This window comes from Artemia sp. Qi Xiang Cuo, chromosome 4 (genome assembly GCF_049724085.1).
Source record: "Artemia sp. Qi Xiang Cuo chromosome 4, ASM4972408v1, whole genome shotgun sequence".
Lineage (NCBI taxonomy): Eukaryota > Metazoa > Arthropoda > Branchiopoda > Anostraca > Artemiidae > Artemia > Artemia sp. Qi Xiang Cuo.
The window spans coordinates 19,773,720-19,797,299 of record NC_142797.1 but is presented as its reverse complement, the minus strand read 5'-3'; the positions used below and the strand labels follow the sequence as shown (position 1 = coordinate 19,797,299).

At 34.2% G+C, this 23,580-nt stretch overlaps 1 protein-coding gene across 1 annotated transcript; it reads left to right on the top strand.

The window, feature by feature from the left end:
* Positions 1–1,676: 1,676 nt before the first annotated feature.
* Positions 1,677–23,295, top strand: LOC148952861 (uncharacterized). The gene is made up of 4 exons (XM_089087805.1): positions 1,677–1,722; positions 2,571–2,717; positions 11,139–11,321; positions 21,244–23,295. Exons 1-4 carry the CDS (start codon positions 1,677–1,679, stop codon positions 22,296–22,298), a joined length of 1,431 nt encoding a protein of 476 aa, XP_088943931.1. The 3' UTR covers positions 22,299–23,295.
* The last annotated feature ends 285 nt before the right edge of the window (positions 23,296–23,580 follow it).

Here is a 23,580-nt window from a genome sequence, read left to right as displayed (position 1 = left end):
GGCTTGGGCACATTCTGCAGATGAAGGATGACAGATTGCTGAAGATTGTCCTTTTTGGCCAACCGTCTAGGGCTAAAACGGAAAGCAGTTCGTCCATGGTTAGGATGGGAGGATGTCACAAAGAAAGATTTAAGGGAAATGGGAAGTTTCTGGGAGGGTGTAAAGAGGGAGGTTTTGAGCAGATTGGGATGAAGGAGGAGTGTGTGTAGTTGTATTGGCCTCATGCAGCTGGGTGCTGTGGTGATTTGTTAGTAGTTATCTCTCTGGTTTTCCTGATGTTTCATACCTTGCTTATGATGATAACCTGTTCCTTAAAGGCTGTACTAAAACTGGTCTATCTAACATGGTTTCTTGTGTTGCTACTTCTTTTTCAGATAAAGGCCTTTCTCTTAATGTAGATAAATGTAAATTTCTTTCTTTTAACAAGTATTCTATTACTCCCCTTTGTTGTAGTGGCTCTACTATGCCTCTCATAGATTCTCTTTGATGGCTCGGTATTTCTATTACTAATAGTCTTCCGAGCTTGCGCCAGCGCACAGTCCCAGATATAAATATTAAAATTCAATTAGGATAAGCTAAGATTGTTGCCAATATAGGTAAATAAAATAGACTCACGTTGGCCAAGCTCTACTCAAATTTTTGTGACCATTCAATTCTTTTTGCTTCTGGAATTTTTCCCCTTCTTAAGAAAAATGAGTTAAAAAGAATCTGGATTAATTATTTTAGGTTTTGTAAATTTATGTTGTTTCTTCCACGTTGGACTAAAAACTGGTTAATTAGTAATAAATTTCTTGTTCCTGATATTACTGTAAAACTGGAAGCACTACATAGAAAGCTTTCAAATACCGCTTGTATCTGTTGTTCTCCAAACCATCACCTTATCAGGTTTTTTCAGTCTCAATTTATTTTTCCTTAATTTGTTTGTTTGTTTTTCTTTCTCTGGTTACTCCATCTTTTTTAGTATTGTAAAGAGTGAGTAAAAATCAAATAATTATAACAGTAATGACAGCTTGCGTCCATATTTATGTATGTTACTGCTTATTAGATTTCACAAGTTGTGACTTTTTTTCTGTTCTTCTTTTTCCCCTCCTTTTGTGTTATTTCTCTTTTGTTTTAGTCTCTTTTAATTTTTATGTGTTACTCTGTAACTGATATTCTTTGATTTCTATATTGATTCGTGTTGCATTTTTATGGGTTTTTCTTTGTGATGCTCCACATATTGTACCTCTGTATAGTGTGGGTTAGAAATAAATAATAACATATATATATATATATATAAATATATATATATCCTAACAGTTTTCAACTTTGAAAATTTGCTAACAGAATCAAGTAACAAAAAAGCATCTTGTTTTTTTGTGTGTGTGAAAGAATATCATAAGCTAAAACTTAGAACTACACCATAAATACAGTTATATCAGAAAGTAATGTTTGAATTTTAGAACCCTCCTCTTACAAAAAACTAATGAGATTTCTAATGCTTTTGACTGGTGAGGGAGTTGAATCTATGCTTTCAACTATATTAAGATAAAAAGTGGCTAAAATATATTATTAGTCATTATAGCTTTTGTATTTTCAGGAACCTGTGCTTCTACTCAAGTGACTAGAATCTGAGTGCCATATCCAAATGTATATGATACTATTATACTTTTCATAATTTACCTCAAATTCCAAATATGGATGAACTCATTACGGTTGCTGCAGGCTCTTCTATCAAAAAGGGTAAGTTATACAGTTATATTTTCTGTTACAAAAAAAAAAATATTTAACAGTGTATACACTTGGATCTAACCATTAAGAGTTGAGAGGTGATAAAAGGAGCTATTTTCTGACAGATATTTTCACATTTAAACTCAATTTATTAGCCATAATATTTAAGTTTGGTGAGGCAACTAATCACCTGGTACAAGAATTTTCTGTTACTCTTTTCCGTGTGCAGGTAATGAAAGTGTAAACAAAATGTTATCACCAAAGGGGCGATAGTCAGGGGGCACCAAGATTTTTTATATATACATTATAACTAATGTTGAATATAGATGGGAATATCAAGTTATAGGACTTGTAAGAGAGGGATAAGGTTAGTTAAATTCAGATGCTTAACTTCAAAAGACTATTTTGTATTTCATGTTTTGGAAACTAATCCACTTGATGCAAAAAAAAAACTCCAATTGATTGGTATTTTGGGTACTGTTCATTGTGTCAAAAAAATATTGTTTCTGTGACCATAAAACTGTATAACGTTTATTTTTTAGTAGTATTTAATTATTCAATATTCATTTTTTTTCTTATTCAATGTGTTATTGTTAATATACCCTTATCCTTCTATTTAATGAATTTCCATGAATAACTGATGTTTTCTTTTGTTTCATGTGAAAAAACCCTGCATATTCATTTGAATTTAATTAAATATGTATATCAATATATATGTAGTCTGTATATTTTTATTTTCAACATAACTAAAACAAAAAAGAAGTTGTGTTTGTTTAGTAAGCTTTATTGTTGAATGTTTTCTATGTCCGTTTAATTTTTTTTTTTTTTTTTTTTTTTAGAATTATAAGATGCTTTAACAGGGGACAGTGAGAAGCCCTTTCACATTACAAACCATTTTTTGTCTCCGAAGCGTGAAGATCCTTTGCTTGCTTTAACCAGCATTTCAGGACCATGTAAAGTTGAATGTGGCACCCAGGAATTGGGACCCACAGGTTCTGACAATGAAGGTATATCTTAAACATTTAGCTTTTGTAGAATCAGATGTGTCAGATAATATTGTATGAAACAAAAGTAGGACAAAGGGACTTAATCTTAAGATGGAACCTGTTTTATCTTGTTCCAATGTGCAGATGTTTGCCAAACTGTTTTTTGGTCTTACATCAGCGTTTTCAAATTTTAGTTTAAAGTGGCCTGGCGAATTTTGTTTTCCAAAAAACTTGATAATTAGCCCTAAAACTAGGTTTGTATATACTTTTTGCAATTCACATTTATTGTATAGATATCTCTATAAATTGATATTTGGTGAATCTGTATATTATTTTAATTTCATGTTGAATTTGAAAGAAGCAGAAAATTAGGTATTATAAACTAAAGTGCCTATGAAAATTTTACTATTGGATATTAATTTACTTAAACGGTAGATTCAAACAAAAATACAGAATTCACATTGTGCTGTTTAAGTCAAAAGTTATAGAACGATTTGTTTTAAATATACAGCTGACAGCTACAAGAACAACGAGTCCCATCGTATTTTTAAAATAAAGAAGAAAGTTTTACTAAGGTCTAAAATTCTAGGGGTATTCATGGGAAATTCACCTCCATATACGCCCCCCCCCCTCACATAAAAAAATCCGAATAATTGGGCTATGACGGGTACCTTTTAATTTGAAGAAAAGAGTCACATATTGAAAAATAAAAAAATTGATGAATATGTTTTAGGGGTTTGATCCCTCAGAATGAAAAGCTATAAAAGTAGTAAAGCCAGTTCTAAAAGAACTTCACTTTACTCCCCTCCCTCCATCTAATGGTCAACTATTTAACATTTTTAATGGAGAATATATGATTTTGGCTATATATTTAGCCATTAGGTAGGGCTAAATGTAAATTAAAGTAAAGTGCTTTTAGGAATGATTTAAACAAAACAAATTGAAAGGATTTGTTTTAATTTCATAGAGTTTCCTTGAGTTTGCCTTGCTAAATATGAAAAATTCGCCAAATTTATATAATTTAGGCGATCATTTTGCAAATGCAAGGGAAGGGTAAAGTTTATTGGAACATTTTAAAAAATGACTTGCATTTTTTCAATTTTAATAAAATAGAAATAATGTCGTTTTCTGACAATCTCCCTCTCCCTTATGGTTCTAATGTTTGATTCACTGGTTATTGAGATGGCTAAGTAACAGACATACTTTTGAATCAGAATTTCCTCCTAAATTCGGATGTTACATTCATTTCTATTGCTATTGCACTTTATCCTCATCCACATTAGTAAACAGGCCTATATGCCATGAACTGTACATATAGACTGAATTCTGCATATTTCAGACTTTTTCTGAAATTGATTCAACAGTTTAACCAATTATGGACAATTCCTTGTATTGTAAGAATTGTTCTTTTTGTGTAGATCGAGTAGACTTTGATTAGTTAAATGCTCTGGTCATCCGCCTTCAAAGAGGAGTTGAAACCCCATTTCTTATTTTTAAATATACATTTATTCTTTCTTAGAAATATGGAATTTTTGCTTTAGTTTATTTGGCAAACAAAAGGGTTGAGGTTTTATATAGAGTACTTGGTACATATGCAGTACTTTATATAGAGTACTAGAGTACTTATGGTTCTAGGCGTTTACCCCCCGGCGATTACCTCCCCCCCCCCCCGGAAAATAAGGCGTTCCAAATTTGAGAATTTTATTTGGAGGTTTATTTTTTTAATTTACATAGGGGGGGGGGAGGAATTTTGATACTTGTGTATTATGCGCCACTCACTCAAGTTTACGCTGTGTAAAATTCGAGAACACACCGGTTTTTTTGTTAGTTTCTTCCTTAGCTCCGCACTTTCAGTTGAAAAACTTAATGTGTTATTTAACTACTTACAGATAGTATTTGTTAATGGGAAACATAATTTTTTTTTAAAGAAAAGTAAAGAACCTCATTAAACCAAAAATGAGCAGAAATAAAGTCAAGCAATCTTCAAAGTAAAAACTATAGGAAAAAAAATTAAAAAGATACAAAATATTTTTTATATGAAAAAGATTGTCAATAAAAAATAAACTGAAATTAATATAAAAAACTTGTTTCCACAAAACAAGTTTGTCAAAGAATTGTAAACAGCCTCGTTAAGCCAAAATGAGTAGAAATAAATTCAAATAATCTTCCAAGTGTAAAACTACCACAAATCATCATAAATATATGAATTGAACCCAAAACGAACAGACGTTACAATAAATAACCTATTCAAACTCAAAATAGCCACAATTAGCATGAGTAGGACTGACAACCCCCCCCCCCCCCACCTCCTCAAGACCAGAACATAATTTGAACTTTACTGAAAACAACAAACATTTAAAAAGTTTTAAGTTTTTTGATTTTAAGAAATAAAGAAGTCTTAAGACTATAAGGAATAGATATCAGAATATGTATATCAAACTGACAACACACGCTTATTATTTTTTTTTTTTAAAGTAAAGTGCAAATTATTTTCTGGTCTGAAGAAGACATGGGTGTTGAGAGCCATACTCCTTTTAATTTTTGCTCGTTTTGAGTTTGAATAGGCTATCTATTTTAATTTCTCTTAGTTTTGGGTTTCATTTATTTTTTAATGGTGATTTGTGGTAGATTTACACTTGGAACATAAGAAAAACAAACTCGTAGAATTTGACAACGCTTTCGTCCGTAAAAACTTATGCCTTCCCAAGGCCAGAACATAATTTGCACTTTACTGAAAAAAAAATACAAATGTTTTTACTTTTATAAATTTAATAAATAAAATATTATTAACATTTTGATTAATAAATATCAGTATATGTATATTAAACTGACAATGCACATTCATTTGTATTTTTTCATTAAAGTGCAAATTTTGTTCTGGCCTTGGGAAGGCATAGGAGTTTCGTGCCCGACTTATGTTAATTTTTGCTCGTTTTGAGTTTGACCCGGTTATTTATTGTAATTTCTGTTCTTTTGGGTTTCATTTGTTTATCAATGCTGATTTGTGGTAGTTTCACGCTTGGTAGATTATTTGATTTTATTTTTGCTCATTTTTTGTTTAATGGAGTTCTTTACTTTTCTTTGAAAAACTTGTTTTGCAGAATTTTTTTTTTTTAACTAATTTCTGTTCGTTTTATATTGACATAGTCTTTTCAGGGAAAAAGTAAATAATACTTTAAGTCTTTTCGTTTTTTTTTAAGACTTTATAGTTTGGCCTGCTATTTGTATGCTGGAGAAAAATTTTCTGCAATTTTTAACAACATACGCCCTTTTAAAATTCTGGACACAAATACTAGTGTTTAATTTAGTTTCATATCTCCTCTGGTTGACCTGAAATAGAAAACTTGATACCATTCGCAAAAAATCTGTTCACTTTCTTTGATAGCTTGGATACACTTACGCTATTTTGATTTGGTTAAATTTTAAGGGCAGAAGTACCAACATTTAGTTTTTAAACATAAAGGAAAATGGTAGGGTGGGGGTGGGTGGGGGATTAGTTCCCCTCCAATCACTTTCGACTATTAAAAAGGGCATCAGCCCTTTCTATTTTCAATAGAATGAGCCCTTTTCGAAGTTCCTACGGCAACTCCTTCGATACAAAGTGCCCTGGTCTAAACAACAAAAAAAAATTAATACATTATACCCATATCGATCTTTACTATAAAAATGTCAAGACTTCCAATCATTTTCGACTATCAAAAAGAGAACAAGCCCTTTCAATTTTCAATCAGATGAGCTCTTTTCGAGTTTCTACGACAACGATTACTGTAAACACCTTATATGCCCCCACGGAATAAATCACAACCCTTACCCTAAGGGCTGTGAGGGTTGTTGTCATCCTCTAAGATCTAATGTCCAGAACTTTCAACTACGTTAAGCAAAATGGCTATCTCAAAATTTTGATTGAATGTGTCTGGGAAAATTGTGCACGTGAGAGGAGCGTTAATCGCTCTCTAATCACTTTCAACTTTTAAAAAAAGCACTAGCCTTTCAATTTCCAATCAAATGAGCCCTTTTGAAGTTTCTACGACAACGCTTTCAATAAAAAACCTTATATGCACCAGGGCATAACTTACAACCCTTGCCCTGAGGGCTGGGGGGATGTCATCCTCAAAGATCAAATTTCCAGAACTTTCTGCTACGTTGAAAAAAATGGCTATCTGAAACTTTTGATTGAATGTGTTTGGGGGAAGGATGGGCGTGAGAGGGGGGTTAGCTACCCTCCAGTCACTTTCAACTATTAAAAAGGGCACTATCCCTCTCAAATTCCAATTGGATGAGCCCCCTTTGAAGTTTTTACGACAACTCTATCGATTAGAACCTATATGCCCTCAGGGCATAACTCACAACCTTTGCCGTGGGGGCTCTGGCGGGTTTGTCATCCTTAAATACATAATTTCCAGAACTTTCAACTGCATTGAACAAAATGGCCATCTCTAAACTTTGATTGAATGTGTTTGGGGAAATGGTGGACGTGAGAGGGGGTTTAATTACTCTCCACTCATTTTCGACTATTAAACAGGGCAATTTCAATTTCCAATCAAATGAGCCCCTTTTGAAATTTCTACAACTTTCTATATAAACCTTACTTGCCCCCAGGGCATAACTTACAACCCTTGCACTGAGGGCTCTGATGGAGTGATCATCCTAAAAGGCCTGATTTCCAGAACTTTCGACTACGTTGAACAAAATGGATATCTCAAAATTTTTATTGGATGTATTTTGGGAAATGGTGGGCGTGAGGGGAGGGGTTAGTTGCCTTCAATCACTTTCGACTATTAAAAGGGCACTAGCCCTTTCAATTTCCAATCGAATGAGCCCTTTTTGAAGTTTATTCAACACCAATTTCTATAAAAACCCTATAAAGCGTCAGGGCATAACTTACAACTCTTGTCCTTAGGGCTATAGAGATGGAAGAGCTGCTATTCTGTTAGACATAATTTCCAGAACTTCCTACTACGTTAACTAAATTGGCTACCCAAAAATGTTGGGTGGATTTGTTTGGGGGAAAGATGGGTGTGAGAAGGGGGTTAGTGGCACTCCAATCACTTTCAACTATTAAAAAGGGCACTATCCCTCTCAATTTCCAATTGAATGAGCCCCCTTTGAAGTTTTTACGACAACTCTATCGATTAGAACCTTATATGCCCTCAGGGCATAACTCACAACCTTTGTCCTGGGGGCTCTGGGGGGTTTGTCATCCTTAAATACCTAATTTCCAGAACTTTCAACTGTGTTGAACAAAATGGCTCTCTCTAAACTTTGATTGAATGTGTGGGGAAATGGTGGGCGTGAGAAGGGGGTTAATCACTCTCCACTCGTTTTCGACAATTAAAAAGGACAATTTTAATTTCTAATCAAATGAGCCCCTTTTGAAATTTCTACAAAAACTTCCTATATAAACCTTATGTGCTCCCAGGGCATAACTTACAACCCTTGCAATGAGGGCTCTGAAGGGGTTATCATTCTAAAAGACCTAATTTCCAGAACTTTTGACTACGTTGAACAAAATGGATATCTCAAAATTTTGATTGGATGTGTTTTGGGTAGTGGTGGGCGTGAGGGGGGGGGGTTAGTTGCCCTTCAATCACTTTCGAATGTTAAAAGGGCTCTAGCCCATTCAATTACCAATCGAATGAGCCCTTTTTGAAGTTTCTACAACATCGCTTTCTATAAAAACCGTATATGCCCCAGGGGCATAACTTACGACCCTTGCCCTGAGGGCTGTGGGGGTGGAGGGGTTTTCATCCTTAAAGACCTAATCTCCAAAACTTTCAACTACGTTGAATAAAATGGCTATCTAAAAATTTTGCTTTGATGTGTTTGGGGAAATGGTGGGCGTGAGAGTAGGGTTAGTTGCCCTCAAATTACTTTTGAGACTATTAAAAAGGGCACTAGGCCTTTGAATTTTCAATCGAATGACCCCTTTTTCAAATTTCTTCGACAAAGATTTCAATAAAAAATTATATGCCCCCAGGGAATAACTTATAACCCTTTCCCTGAAGACTGTGGGGGAGTGTTCTAATCAAAGATATAATTTTCTGATCTTTCAACTACGTGTAACAAAATGACTTTCTCAAACTGTTTATTGTATGTGTTTGTGGAGGTTGTGGGCGTGAATGCAATGTTAACTGCCTTCCAAAATCTTTAAACTATTAAAAAGGGCATTGGGCGTTACAATTTCCAATTAAATCAGACCTTTTGGAAGTTACTACGACAATGCTTTCTATAAAAACATTATATGCCCCAAGGGCATAACTTACAACCCTTGCCCTCAGGGCTGTTGTGGGGTTGTCATCCTCAAAGACCTAATTTCCAGAGCTTTCAACTACGTTGAACAAAATGGCTATATTAAAATTTTGATTGGATGTGTTTGGGAAAAGGTGGGCGTGAGAGGAGGGTTAGTTGCCCTCCAATCACTTTCGACTATTAAAAAGAGTACTAGCTCTTTGAATTGCCAATCGAATGAGCCTTTTTTGAAGTTTTCTACGACAACGCCTTCTATAAAAACCTTATATGCCCCCAGGGCATAACTTACAACCCTTGCCCTGAGGGCTGGGGGAGAGTGTCCTCCTAAAAAACATAATTTCCATCTAGAAATCAACAACGCTGAACAAAATGGACATCTAAGAATTTTGATTGTATGTGTTTGGGGAAAAGGTGGGCGTGAGAGGGGGATTAGTTGCCCTCAAATCACTTTCAACTATTAAAAAGGGCACTAGACCTTTGAATTTCCAGTCGAATGAGCCCTTTTTCAAGTTTCTACGACAAAGATTTCAATAAAAGCTTATATGCCCCCAGGGCATAACTTATAACCGTTGCCCTGAAGACTGTGGGGAAGTGCCCTGCTCAAAGGTATAATTTCCTGAACTTTAGACTGCGCGGAACTAAAAGGCTATCTCAAAATTTTGATTGGATGAGTTTGGGGAAATTGTCGGGTTGGAACGGGTGCTAGTTGCCTTTCAATCACTTTCGACTATTAAAAAGGGCACTAGCCATTTCAATTTCCAATCGAATGAGTCCTTTTTTAAGCTTTTGCGACTATGCTTTCTATATAAACCTTAGATGCCCGCAAGGCAAAACTTACCACTTTGACTCTGATATCGCTGGGGGGTTTTCATTCTCAAATACCTGCTTCCCACAACTCAACTATATTGAAAAAAATGGCTAGCATAAAACTTTTGATTGAATGTGCTGGGTGAAATGGTGGGCATAGGAGGGGGTTTAGTTGCCCTCAAATAACTTTCTATTGTTAAAAGGGGCACTAGCCCGTCAAATTTTAAATCGAATGAGCCTTTTTTGAAGTTTCTACGACGACGTTTTCTATAAAAAAAAACACCTTATGTGCCCCCAGGGTATAACTTACAACCCTTGTCCTGAGGGCTGTGGGGGAGTGTCCCCCTCAAAAACATAATTTCTGTCTGGAAATTAACTACGCTGAACAAAATGGCTATCTCAAAATTTTGATTGGATGTTTTTCGGGAAATGGTGGAAGGCATGTTAGTTGCCTTCCATTCACTTTCGACTATTATAAAGGGCGCAAGCCACTCCGATTTCTTAATTGAATTAGCCTTTTTCGAAGTTTCTACGACAACTTCTTCGATACGAAGTGCCCTGGTCTAAAGGAAAAAAAAATAAAATAATACATTGTGCCAACGTCGTTCTTACATACCCTCAGTGCATAACTTAAGACCCTTTCCCGGAGGGTTTTGGGGGACTGTCCTCCTTAAAATCATATTTTCTATCTGGAAATCAACTATGCTGAGCAAAATAGATATCTCAAAATTTTGATTGGATGTGTTTCGGGAAATGGTGGGCGCGGAAGGGGTGTTAGTTGCCCTACAATCACTTTCGGCTATTAAAAAGGACACTAGCCACTCCAATTTCCAATCGAATGAGCCCTTATCGAAGTTTCTACGACAATTCCTTTGATCCGAAGTGCCCTGGTCTAAGACCAAGAAAAAAAAATACATTGTGCCAACGCAGTTCTTTACTTAGGCAGCGCTATCTCGCTGCCTATGATCCAACCTCTTCACTCGAGGCTTAATTAGGGTGCTATCGGCTATCACTACTGAGTTTGGAGATTGCAGTTGTTGCCATGAAGTTTCTACCCCTCGCCCTTACAGTATATTTATGCAGTTCATTGTATATATTTGACCTTGGGAGTGGGGTGATGGTAAAGTAAATTCACAATGAAAATAAGTTTCTTGCTTGGATTTTCTTTTCTAATATTTTTGTTATTCAATACTAAAATTTTCTCTTAATCAACTCATTATCATTAATTAATCCTTCTCCAGGGTCTTCTGATTTGTTTATTTCTATTAATTTGATGACGTCTGTATATTTTTACACCTGACTAAAAAGAAAAAGCATTTAGATCTGTTTAGTAAGCTTTACTGTTTAATATTTTCTATGTTTTTTTTAATTGAAATTTTATTTTAGAAGTTAAGGATGTTTTACCCGTCGACAGTAAGGAGCCCTTTCCCTTATTCCAATCTTATTCCAGCCATTTATTGTCTCCGAAACGTGAAGGTGTTCCTTTCCATACTTTACCCTGCATTTCAGGACAATGTAAATTTGAAGATGACACTAAGAAATCGGGACCCACATGTTCTGACTATAAAGGTACATCTCAAAATTTTTTTTTTTTGTAGAATCAGATGTATTGAATAGTGTTTTATGGGACAAAAAAGGGCAAAGGGACTTAATCTTAAGATGGAAGTTGTTTTATCCTATTCCAATGTGCAGGTGTTTGCCAAACGTTTTGTGTTCTTATATGAGCGTTTTCAAGTTTTTACTTGAAACTAGATTGGTAAATATTGTTTTTCAAGAAGCTTGATAATAAGCCCTAGAAGTTTTACAAAGGTATGAAATTCTAGGGATACTTGGGAAATATTTAACCTCATGCGTTTCCCCCCTGAGATTTATAAAAAATAACTTTATTTGGTTTACTGCTGTAGAAACATTTGTTTTAAATATATTGCCAGAAGAACATAAAAAGTCAGGTTAGATCTTAGAAAAAACAGAAGAAAGTCAAGTCTAACTCAGCTATGAAACTCTAGAGATATTTAAGGGGCATTTACCCTCATGTACCCCCCTCTCCTCACAGATTTACGAAGATAACTCCGTTGGAATATTCGAGCAATGAGGGGTACCAGTCCATCATTGCCGAAGCCCTAGAACTAGCATATATCTCTTTATAAATTAAGATATAAATTTGTCTCTTACTTTGATTTAAAGTTGAATTTGAAACAAACGTACCAGAAATTTTTACTATTGAATATTAATATACTAAAATAGTAGATTCAAACAAAAATACAGAATCCATATTGCGCAGCTGAAGTGGATTTTTATGTTGTCTGTTGAATGATTTTTCTTAAATATACGGCTAGAAAAACACAACGATTGATTTTGAAAATAAAAAAAAAACTCAAGTTTTACAAAGGTATGAAATTCTAGGGATACTTAGGAAGTATTTAACCTCATGCGTTTCCCCCCTGAGATTTATAAAAAATAACTTTATTTGGTTTACTGCTGTAGAAACATTTGTTTTAAATATATTGCCAGAAGAACATAAAAAGTCAGGTTAGATCTTAGAAAAAACAGAAGAAAGTCAAGTCTAACTCAGCTATGAAACTCTAGAGATATTTAAGGGGCATTTACCCTCATGTACCTCCTCTCCTCACAGATTTACGAAGATAACTCCGTCGGAATATTCGAGCAATGAGGGGTACCAGTCCATCATTGCCGAAGACCCTTGAAACTGGAACGAAGACTACAACATATTGTTGACTCTTGAAATGTGTCCTTTTTAATTGTTTGTATCTACTAAATCAAGAGTGAGACTGTGTCATTTTATAGCACTCTAAACATCAGTCATCGGAACTGATAATCCCCAATCCCTGAATATAACCATGGATCTAGAACTAATTCTTATTTAAAACTCCGTTATTTGTCTTGGAAAGCGGTTTTACCAATTCTTTTGACCAAATAAAAGGCGATAAAATTTGCAGAAGTCTCTAACCCCTCAACGGAAAAGATCATTAATGGTGTAGGTACAAACGAGTGTTTTTATGAAACAACTAATGTCATGTACTTTGGGTACATTTCAGGTGGAAACTTAAACTTCAAACGTATTTACTTTATATTCTATACGAACCAACTGATAAATTTTAACCTAGTATATACTTACTTCAAATTTAACCTAATACAAGTTATCTGTAAACCTGAAATGATTTATTTTTTAATGCTTTAATATGCAATATAATGGTGTTAAAATATGATCTATTTTAAAAAATAATTTGAAAAGCTGTTTTTCTGATATCAGTGATGAGCGAAGTTAAAACTTAAAACGAAAAAAAGTATTCCTAAATGTGTAGGAAAATTTGAGCGTTTTACTGAGAACACGAAATAAATGCAACAACACAGGATTAGGATCAGAAAAGTCCTAAAGTAGCCTGCTGACCAAAAAAGGTTTACAGGATTCTATACCAGGGTTGCCAACTGCCAGCGTCTAAAAAGAGTGCAAATCAAGGCCAAAAAAGAGATTTTTGCTCAAAAAGAGTCCAAGTAAAAAAAATTTGCATCCCCTATTCTGCACCCCCTCTGAGGCAAAAAAAAGTGGATCTTAAACGAAAATTCATTTCTGCTCGCTTTGAGTTTGAATTAGTTATTTATTTTAATTTCTGTTCGTTTTGAATTTCACTTATTTATTGATGCTGTTTTTGTGGTAGTTTTGCACTTGGTAGATTATTTTATTCTATTTTGTTCATTTTTGGTTTAATGGAGTTCTTTACTTTTATTTGAAAAGCTTATTTTTTGGGAAAAGTTTTTTTAATTGATTTCCTATTAAAGTAAGCTTAAGGTCAGCTTGTCACCTTTTAATTTCATATCTCCAAGCCCCAAAACAGAAATAAAAGCCCTGAAAAAGAATTAACACTTCACATTCCACAATACTATTGATGTCCCTATCATTATTTTCTTATAATTAATTAAAAAAAAACTTTCCGAAAAATAAGTTTTTCAAAGAAAAGTAAAGGCCATTTTAAACTTAAGCTCAGGAGATACAAAGACCTGTTAAAATTCAACTAAGAACGATGAAAAATTACTATCAAATAATAAATGAAGAACAAAACGAACAGAAATTAGATAAACAATCATGGCAAAAAACATATAACAACTAATAATATAAATGAATAAATAGATCTTAAAGCGAGTAATGCTTAGATTGAATATGAAAATCAAGCTTAAAACGAAAGCAAATATTTTGCTGTTAAAGTATAAATGAAACTTAAAACGAACAGAAAATAAATCAACAATCAATGCGAACAAACACACAAAATATATTAATGTAAATGAATAAATAAATCTTAAAACGAGTGAAACTTAAATTGAATATGCAAATCAAGTTTGAATCGAATAAAAATAACTACAAACAAGAATTTGGGTATCGTCTCACTGCAGAAGCCTAAAACCTACTGCGTAATGGCGCTTTACTGAAAACAATTCTTTGAAATATTTTCACTTTTGTAACTTTAAGAAATCAAAAATTAATTAAGATTTTAGGGAATATTTTTTTTGACAATGCACATTTTTTTTATGCAAAATCCTTTGAATTTTTTTTAGTAAAGTACAGATTATATTCTGGCTTTTAAAAAGAATAGGGGTTTTGAATCCTACTTTTGTTAATTTATGCCTGTTTCGATTCTGACTCTAATATTTATATTATTTTTTGTTTGTTTTGGGTTTATTTGTTTATTGATACTGATTTTGGGTAGTTGTATGCTTGGCAGATTATATGATAGTCCGGACGCCAGGTGCTAAAAATGTGAACCAGACCATGATGAAATGGGGCTGCTGCGAGAATTAACCTACCCCCCACCCTCTAAATTGACCATGTGGAATCAGAAATGCCGATGACACTTGCTTGCGAGTGGCAGAACCCTTCAAAACTTAATATTTTATTCTATTTTGATGTTATATACAAGAAAATGCATGTTCCACAAAGTTTGAGGTGAGTTTTCCGCTCAAATAGAAATGCCTAGAAGCCATAGAATATCTTCATAACAAACTGACACGATTAGTTACAAAAAATGGCAGAGTTTAAAAAAATGACAAAACTATACGAGTCTTGAACAGTCTTGGAAAGTATAAACAAAATCAAATTCAATATTAGATATATAATGATATCAATCGTTGAAAGATCCATAAGTTCAAGATTTTTCTTTTCAGTGTAATTTTTTCAATGCTGTAAGAACTGGAAAAGAATAAATTTGTAATATACCAGTAATTCGTTTTCAGTGAAGCGCCAATGACGTAGAAGGCTTTAGGTTTTTCCAGTTGAAGAAGGGGGCAGTATCCAAATTTTGCTTGTTGTGAAGCTATATTTGTCTTGACCAATCTTGAAAAGAACTAATAAATTAAACTGAATATTTGATGCATAATGATATTAATTGCTAAAAGCAGTTCAAAATTTTACTGTAATTTTAATATTTATCTTCAATATTAAGTACCAAAGAAAACATTTATAATATAATTCGTTTTCAGTAAAGCGCCAATGACGCAGTAGGTTTTAGGCTTCTGCAGTGAAACGATACCCTAACTCTTGTTTGTAGTTATTTTTATTCGATTCCAACTTGATTTGCATATTCAATTTAAGTTTCACTCGTTTTAAGATTTATTTATTAATTTACATTAATATGTATTGCATGTTTCTTCGCATTGATTTTTTATTTAATTTCTGTTTGTTATAAGTTTCGTATGTGCTTCAATAACAAAACATTTGTACTCGGTTTGAGACATATTTTAATATTGGATCTAACCATTACTCGATTTAAGATCTAATTATTTATTTTCATCATAACTTGTAGCGTGTTTTTTGCTATGATTGTTTATATAATTTCAGATCGTTTTGGGTTTCATTTATTCTTTAATAGAAATTTCTGGTCATTTTGAGTTCTAATTTAAACAGGCATTTGTATCTCCTGTTCATAAGTTTGAAAGGGCATTTACTTTTATTTTAAAAAATCATTTTTAGAAATTTTTTTTTAAATTAATTTTTGTTCGTTTTTGATTGCAAAAAGTTTCAAGTTTTTATGGCATGGGGGGGGGGGTGCTTACTGTCTGATTATTCTTGACTTTAAAAAACTGATCTAGATCTTTCAATTTAAATCGAATGAGGTTTTTTTCAAAGTCTATACGATTACCTCTTTGATAAAAACCTTATATATGAATAATAGACAGCTTGCATAACTTGTGGACAGCAATTGACAACAATGAATAGATTGAAAAATAGCTCCTATAAGGGGGTTTAGACCATTTCACTTGCTGACACAAAGGGACTACGACTGTTAGGAATTGACCTTAATAGGAATTTGTGTGCCAAAGCAATTTTGCATCTATCACAGAGTATGTATTTTAACATTATAATTGGATAATTATAATAGATTTCCTATGCGTTCTTCTCATAAAAAACCCCTTCCATAAGTTATAAACCCCCCTTAATAAGTTATGCCCCAGGGTATAACTTACAACGCCTACCCCTGGGCCCTGGTGGGCTGTGTCAACACCGGAATTTTTGTTATCAGAACTTTGAACTATTTTAACAAAATGTCTATCTCAAAATTTTTATCTGATGCATTAAGGGCGTGGAGGAGGAAGAGGGGCTAGTTGCCCTTCAATCTCTTTTGAATCTTAAAAAGTGAACAAGAACTTTCAATTTTCAATTAAATGAGCCCTCTCTAAAGTTTATACGAGCATCCCTTCCATAAGAAATAATATGAAGGATTCAGAGAATCCTTAAATTATAACCCTTGCCCTGAGGACTTTGGGGGAGTTGGAATCCTCAAAGACCTAATTTCCAGAACTTAAAACTACGTTTAATAAAATGGCTGTCTTAAAATTTTGATTGGACTTGTTTGGGGAAAAGGTGGGTGCGAGAGGGGGGGTTAGTTGCCCTCAAATCACTTTCGACTATTACAAAGGGCACTAGCCCTCGGAATTTCCAATTGAATGAGCGTTTTTTGAAGTTTCTACGACACCGCCTTCTATAAAAAACCTTATATGCCCCCAGGGCATAACTTAAAACCTTTGCTCTGAGGGTTGTGGGAGATTGTCCCCCTCAAAAACATATTTAATATCTGGAAATCAACTACGCTGAACAAAATGGCTATCTCAAAATTTTGAGTGGATGTTTTTGGGGGAATGATGGGCGTGGGGGGGGGGGGCAAGTTGCCCACCAAACACTTTTGACTATTAAAAAGGGCACAATCCTTTTTAATTTCCAATCAAATGAGCCTTTTTTGAAGTTTCTACGACAACGCCTTCTATTAAAACTTTATATGCCCCCAGGGCATCACTTAAAACCCTTGCCCTGAAGGTTCTGGGGGAGTGTCCTCCTCAAAATTTTGATTGGATGTGTTTGGGGAAATTATGGGCGTGAGGGGGGCTAGTTGCATTCCAATCACTTTCGACTATTAAAAAGGGCACTAGCCCTTTAATTTCCAATCGAATGAGCCTGTTTTGAAGTTTCTACGACAACGCCTTCTATAAAAACCTTATATGCCCCCAGGGTATAACTTAAAACCCTTGCCCTGAGGGTTGTGAGGGAGTGTCCTCCTCAAAAATATATTTACTATCTGGAAATCAACTACGCTGAACAAAATGGCTATCAGAAAATTTTGGATTGGATGTGTTTGGGGAATTGATGGGCGTGGGAGGGAAGGGGACTAGTTGCACTCCAATCCCTTTCGACTATTAAAAAGGGCACTAGCCCTTTAATTTCCAATCGAATGAGCATGTTTTGAAGTTTCTACGACAACACCTTCTATAAAAACGTTATATGCCCCCAGGTCATAACTTAAAACCCTTGCCCTGAAGGTTTTGGGGAGTATCTTCCTCATAAATATATTTTCTATCTGGAAATCAACTACGCTGAACAAAATGGCTATTTCAAAATTTTGATTGGATGTGTTTGGGGGAATGATGGGCGTGGGGGGGGGGGGGCTGGCTGCCCTCCAATCATTTTGACTATTGAAAAGGGCACTAGCCCTTTAATTTCCAATCGAGTGAGCCTGTTTTGAAGTTTCTACGACAACGCCTTCTATAAAAACCTTATATGCCCCCAGGGCATAACTTAAAACCCTAGCCCTGAGGGTTGTGGTGGAGTGTCCTCCTCAAAAATGTATTATGTTTATTGAAAACAACAACGCGTAAAATATGGGCTATTAGAAAATTTTGACGGAAGGTGTGGAAAGGCTGATGAGATATGGGGGGGAGGGGGGCTATTTACCCCCCAATAATTGTCGATACTTAAGTAGTGCACTAACTCATCAATGTCAAGTCGAATTAGCCAGTTTTAAAGTTTCTAATATAACGCCATCTATAAAAACCTTATATGCCCCCAGGGCATAAATTAAAACCCTTGCCATGATGCTTGTGGGGGATTGTACTCCTCAAAAACATATTTTCTCTCTGGAAATCAATTACGCTGAACAAAATGGCTATCTCAAAAGTTTGAAGGGAGGTGTTTGGGGGACTGATGGGCGTGGGGGGGGGGCTAGGTACCCTCCAATCATTTTCGATTATCAAAAAGGGCACTATAACTCTCGATGTAAAATTGAATGAGCCCCCTTTGAAGCTTCTACGACGACCCCTTCCATATGAAGTGCCTCTGGGAAAAAAAATAATAATAAAACATTGGAGCTGTATGGCCTTTACTATAGGCAACGCTACAGCGTTGCCTCTGAAACAATCATATCACATTTATTTAATAAATCTCTATTCATTTTGTGACTTTTCTAATCCAAAGTCTTACCATTATCTCTAATTAACAATATACAAAATTCTCATACGTGATAATTAGTAAATATTTGCATAAAAATAATCACAGGCCGCTTTGACATGCTACAACAAACTAAAGCTTTTCAATGGCCAATATTGACCGGCAAAATTCAACACTGAATGCACTGCATTGATTTTTTTAAAATACGACAATTAAGACGGTAATGGAATAATGCAGAATGATAATGGAATGAATAATGCACATTTATAACAGTTAGTTTCAAAACAAATTTACGGAATTTTTTTTTCAATGTTACATAAGCCTTGATAGCTTATTTGATGTCTAATACTCAAATTTACACTTCTTTTTATTTTGATGTTATAAACTTTTATTTGATTTTTGCCAAAACAAATTATGATATTGCACAAAAAATTGAACTTTTTAATGCATTTACAGTACGTTTCCATTCTTTGTATCCTGATTGCTATTGTAAGTGAACACTATGTAAACATAATTCTTTTATTTCATATGGTACTACAAAAAAGTCCACTATCAATAGAAAAGCTCAGTCATGACATTTAACAGTTAAGAAAACTAGGAAAGCTAACTGCCCGCAAAGGAGGGAGGATGGGTTTGCACTTTTAAAATTCTGGCTTATGGTTTTACTAACTTGTTTGCCAAAAATGAAGATAACTTGGCAACGCGGTTTTAAGTAACGTGGCTTTTGCTACTGATTTTATTAATAAGAATAATTAACAAGCAGATTTCAAATATCAAATTAATTTTGGCTGGGAGCTCAAATTTTGAAGATATAATTAATCAAACAGTTAAATTTAAATCTCAATTAATAATTTATCAAATCTCAAATTAGTTTATCAGGTTTTGCAAACAAACCGGAAAAATTCATGCTAAAACAACTATTTGAAACTTTAGAGGCTTTTTTGCGTGATACTCTTAAATTTATTTTGTTGGGACACTTTTCAAACTGACACAGTAATCCGGCATCATATGAGCTTCCCATCTTTCTAAAGAGTGATAACGATTTCTTTTAATGGAGGTTGCTGTAACATTCTCTTTTCGAACTCAAGCAGTAAACTGCCGTCAGATAAGCAATCTGACCTGTCTTGGTGAAGTTGCTCACATTGCTTTTCATCAATGATACCTAAATTCTTTTGAAACTAGTTTCAGTGGCTGTTTAAATGGTGAGCTTTGCTGCTCTTGAGAATAAATAAGATTACGCTCCTAAACTATTTTGAACAAAATGTTTATCTCAAAATTTTGATCATCTTTATTTTGGGAAAAAGGATGGGGAGATAATTAAGAAATTTGGACTTGATTAGTCGTAAAACAGATTTGGAAGTTTCTGTAATTATATATTTAGTAAGGTTGTGCAATAAGTTCTCTTATGTTTTTCAATTCAGAAAGGAATTTTTCGAACAAGTAAAAGGTTTACCTATGGGGGCCCCTTTATCTCCATTATTAGCTAATATTTTTGTGGAAAATATTGAAACAATTGCGTTAGATTCATATTTTTTTAAACATGATATTTGGGGCCGGTATATGGATGACATAATTCAGTATGGAAATATGAGGAGGAGGAATTAAAAGGATTTTTGGAACATCTTAATTGTTTTGGGTGTGATTTAAAGTTTACTGTTGAATTAGAAGAGAATGGGAAACTTCCTTTTCTTGATGTTCTTCTTCTAAAGAATGAAAATAGTCTGGATTTTAACATTTACAGAAAACCGACTAATAACAATAGATTTTTGTCGTTAAGCTCCGGTCACGCTCGCCAAGTAATAATTGGTTTGATCATTTCTTTAACTGACCTGGTCTTTAGTGTTTGCTCTCCGTAATTTTTTGAGGAGTTTTCTTTTCTAAGAAAAATACTGTTAAGTAGTATGTATCCAGAGTGGTTAATTGACCAGACTTTTTCAAAAAAAAAAGATTTTCTAGAGATTTCTAAGAAAATTTTTGAGACAACTTGGGAGAAGGATGTTTTTTGTTCCTTACCATATGTACCCGGGGTAGGTGAAAAACTTAAAAGAATTTTACAGAGTAATGGTCTAAAGGTAGCTTTAAAGAGTAAAAATACCTTGAGTAGTTTTCTAATGTCCGGGAAAGATAGTCGTCCTCTTGTCACTTTTGAATCTTAAAAAAGGCACTAAAACATCCAATTTCCAATCGAATGATCCCTCTCTTGGTCTCACCATTCTTTGGCATTTGACCTTTCTTGGTGGCAATCCTTGGTGGCTTTATGTCTTAGTGAACTCTTTCCCCTTCCTCATCGCTAGTGGCAACTAAAGTCTCTGGGGAATAGTTCAAATGACTATATAAATAGTGAACTTGAATACTCATGTTACAATCAGTACTCCTGAAATGTGTAATCTTCTGGTATACCAGAGTGGCATAGTATACAGCTTTGCAGTTACCCAAAAAAATTTGGACTTTAATAAATGATTTGTATTTTTTCAGCTCTTCCTCCTTCATTTAAAAGTAATTATAATATTTGTTGTAAAACTGTCTCTCCTATATTTATACTTGGATTAAACACTAAGGTGTTTTTTTTTTCATCGTTTCAAGGTTTCATTTTCGCTCTTTACTTACATCAGAACAACTAATTTTAGAACTAATATAAGTACCTGGAGCAGAGAGAGAAGAGCAAACAAAAATAAAGCTAGTCGTTAAATCGTATTGAAAGATAGAATTGTTTGTTGTTGTTTTTTTTTTTTTTTTTTTTAATTCCATAGACTTTTAAATTTTTAGGTCAGTTTTCACCACACGTATCTGGACTACACTCACAGAAAAATTCTTCACTAGTTGTTTCAAAGAATCCATCTACTAGTGACTCCTCAAATTCTTGTACATTGGAATCTACAACAAAAGGCTTAGAAAATGAGAAAACACGCTTAAAATGTAGCGTGCAAAGTAAAAAGCAAAGAAAATTGGAATGGCATCATAGAACATATAAAGCGGAAAAGACATGTAAATGTGATGTATGTGACAAGACCTTTTCTAGAGGACAGTATTTGAAACGGCATCAAAGAGTACATTCAGATGAGAAGCCATTTAAATGTGTTGTATGTGGCATGACCTTTTCTAGAGCACAGTATTTGAAACGGCATGAAAGAGTACATACAGGGGAGAAGCCATTTAGATGTGATGTATGTGACAAGACCTTTTCTCATGCTCATGTTCTAAACACGCACCAAAGAGTGCATACAGGGGAGAAACCGTTTAAGTGTGATATATGTGACAAGACCTTTTCTCAAGCAGTTGCTTTGAACATGCATCAAAGAGTGCATACTGGTGAGAAGCCATTTACATGTGATGTATGTGACAAGACCTTTTCTCAAGCTCATGTTTTAAACACGCACCAAAGAGTGCATACTGGTGAGAAACCGTTTAAGTGTGATATATGTGACAAGACCTTTTCTCAAGCAGCAATTTTGAACATGCATCAAAGAGTGCATACTGGTGAGAAGCCGTTTAAATGTGATGTATGTGACAAGACCTTTTCTCAAGCTCATGTTTTAAACACGCACAAGAGAGTACATACAGGTGAGAAACCGTTCAAATGTGATGTATGTGACAAGACCTTTTCTCTACCTAATAGTTTAAACACGCACCAAAGAGTACATACCGGTGAGAAACCTTTCAAATGTGACGTATGTGACAAGACCTTTTCTCACGCAGGAACATTGTACTCGCATCACAAAGTGCATACCGGTGAGAAGCAGTTTAAATGTGATGTATGTAAAAAATGTTTTTCTCTATCCTACAATTTGAAAAAGCACCAAAGAATGCATATAGGTGAGTAGCCTTTTAAATGTAATTATGTGACATGACCTTTTCTCTATTGGGCAACTGGACACGGATTACAGAGTGTACACGGGTGAGAAACCTTTTAATTGTGATGTATGTGAAAACCTTTTTTCTAGTGCATATTTTGAAGACTCAACAAAGGCTGTATAAAGGTGAGAAGCCGTCTAAATGTGATTAATTTAAATACTTCTCTCTATCCTTGAAATTTAATACGGACTAAAGAGGGCATGCGTGTAAGTGGCTAATTAAATGTTCTATATGTGAGAAGAGTTTTTGAAATAAGGTTGTTTAAATACAAATCAAAGACTGTATGCAGTTGAAAAACCTTTTAAATACGATATGTGTAAGGAAAACTTCTCATTTGAGCAATAGTTATAGGCATCAAAGAGTGTATGCAGGAATTGACAAACACAGATTTTTTGGCTCATTATTTTTTTTCTTTTATTTTTCTTATTTAAACGATTCTCACCGACTTGCTCCGGTTTTTATTTTTTCAAAAATCAGTTAGATAAAGCTCAGCCAAAATGGGATAGAGGTGCGCCATTTTATCTGTAGTATTTATCAGCCACTATTTGTATTTGGGCCAAAAGTCCCAACCACACACACACACACAAAACAAAAAAAAACATTGGTTTGTCCATAAATTATATTCGACTAGGCCTAAAAGCTTTGTTTTCGAATTGCTTGGAAATTCCATTTGTCAGAACTTGGGAAAAGTTTTGTTTTTGTTTCTTAAAAAAGAAAAAAAATCTACTTCTAAACAGCATTTATATTTATAGCTTTATAGCATTTATAGCTTTGTTTTCGAATTGCTTGGAAATTCCATTTGTCAGAACTTGGGAAAAGTTTTGTTTTTGTTTCTTAAAAAAGAAAAAAAATCTACTTCTAAACAGCATTTATATGCGACCTGATTTTAAAATTGGCGAAAAAAAATGTATGTTCTGAATTAGTTTTAAAAATTTTCAGTATTCTCAATTTTGTTTGCTAGCCTAAGTAGACAAGAAGATTTAATTGAGACGGAGGGGGCCTGAAAATTTCTCTAGGCGTTAACTCACAGCCCTTGGCCAAGGTGACCAAACGTTTGAGAAAACTGAAAGACTTGTTTGCTCTAAAATACGTGCCGGTGCTGTCCAGAAGCGGGATTCAAACTAGAACCCTAATTTTGTTCAATTGGCTGAGCCATATTTCCATATTTCCAATGGTAACAATTTTATTTTATTTATATGGTCTGAATTTATGACAACAAGTCTGAAGTGTAAGGGGACATTCATACACAGA

Excerpts from the sequence above, each read along its gene's own strand:
- LOC148952861 (XM_089087805.1), top strand. The coding sequence starts at position 1,677 with ATGGATGAACTCATTACGGTTGCTGCAGGCTCTTCTATCAAAAAGG. Across the intron at positions 1,723-2,570 it reads AGGCTCTTCTATCAAAAAGG|GGGACAGTGAGAAGCCCTTT; the intron begins GTAAGTTATACA and ends ATGCTTTAACAG. Across the intron at positions 2,718-11,138 it reads CACAGGTTCTGACAATGAAG|AAGTTAAGGATGTTTTACCC; the intron begins GTATATCTTAAA and ends ATTTTATTTTAG.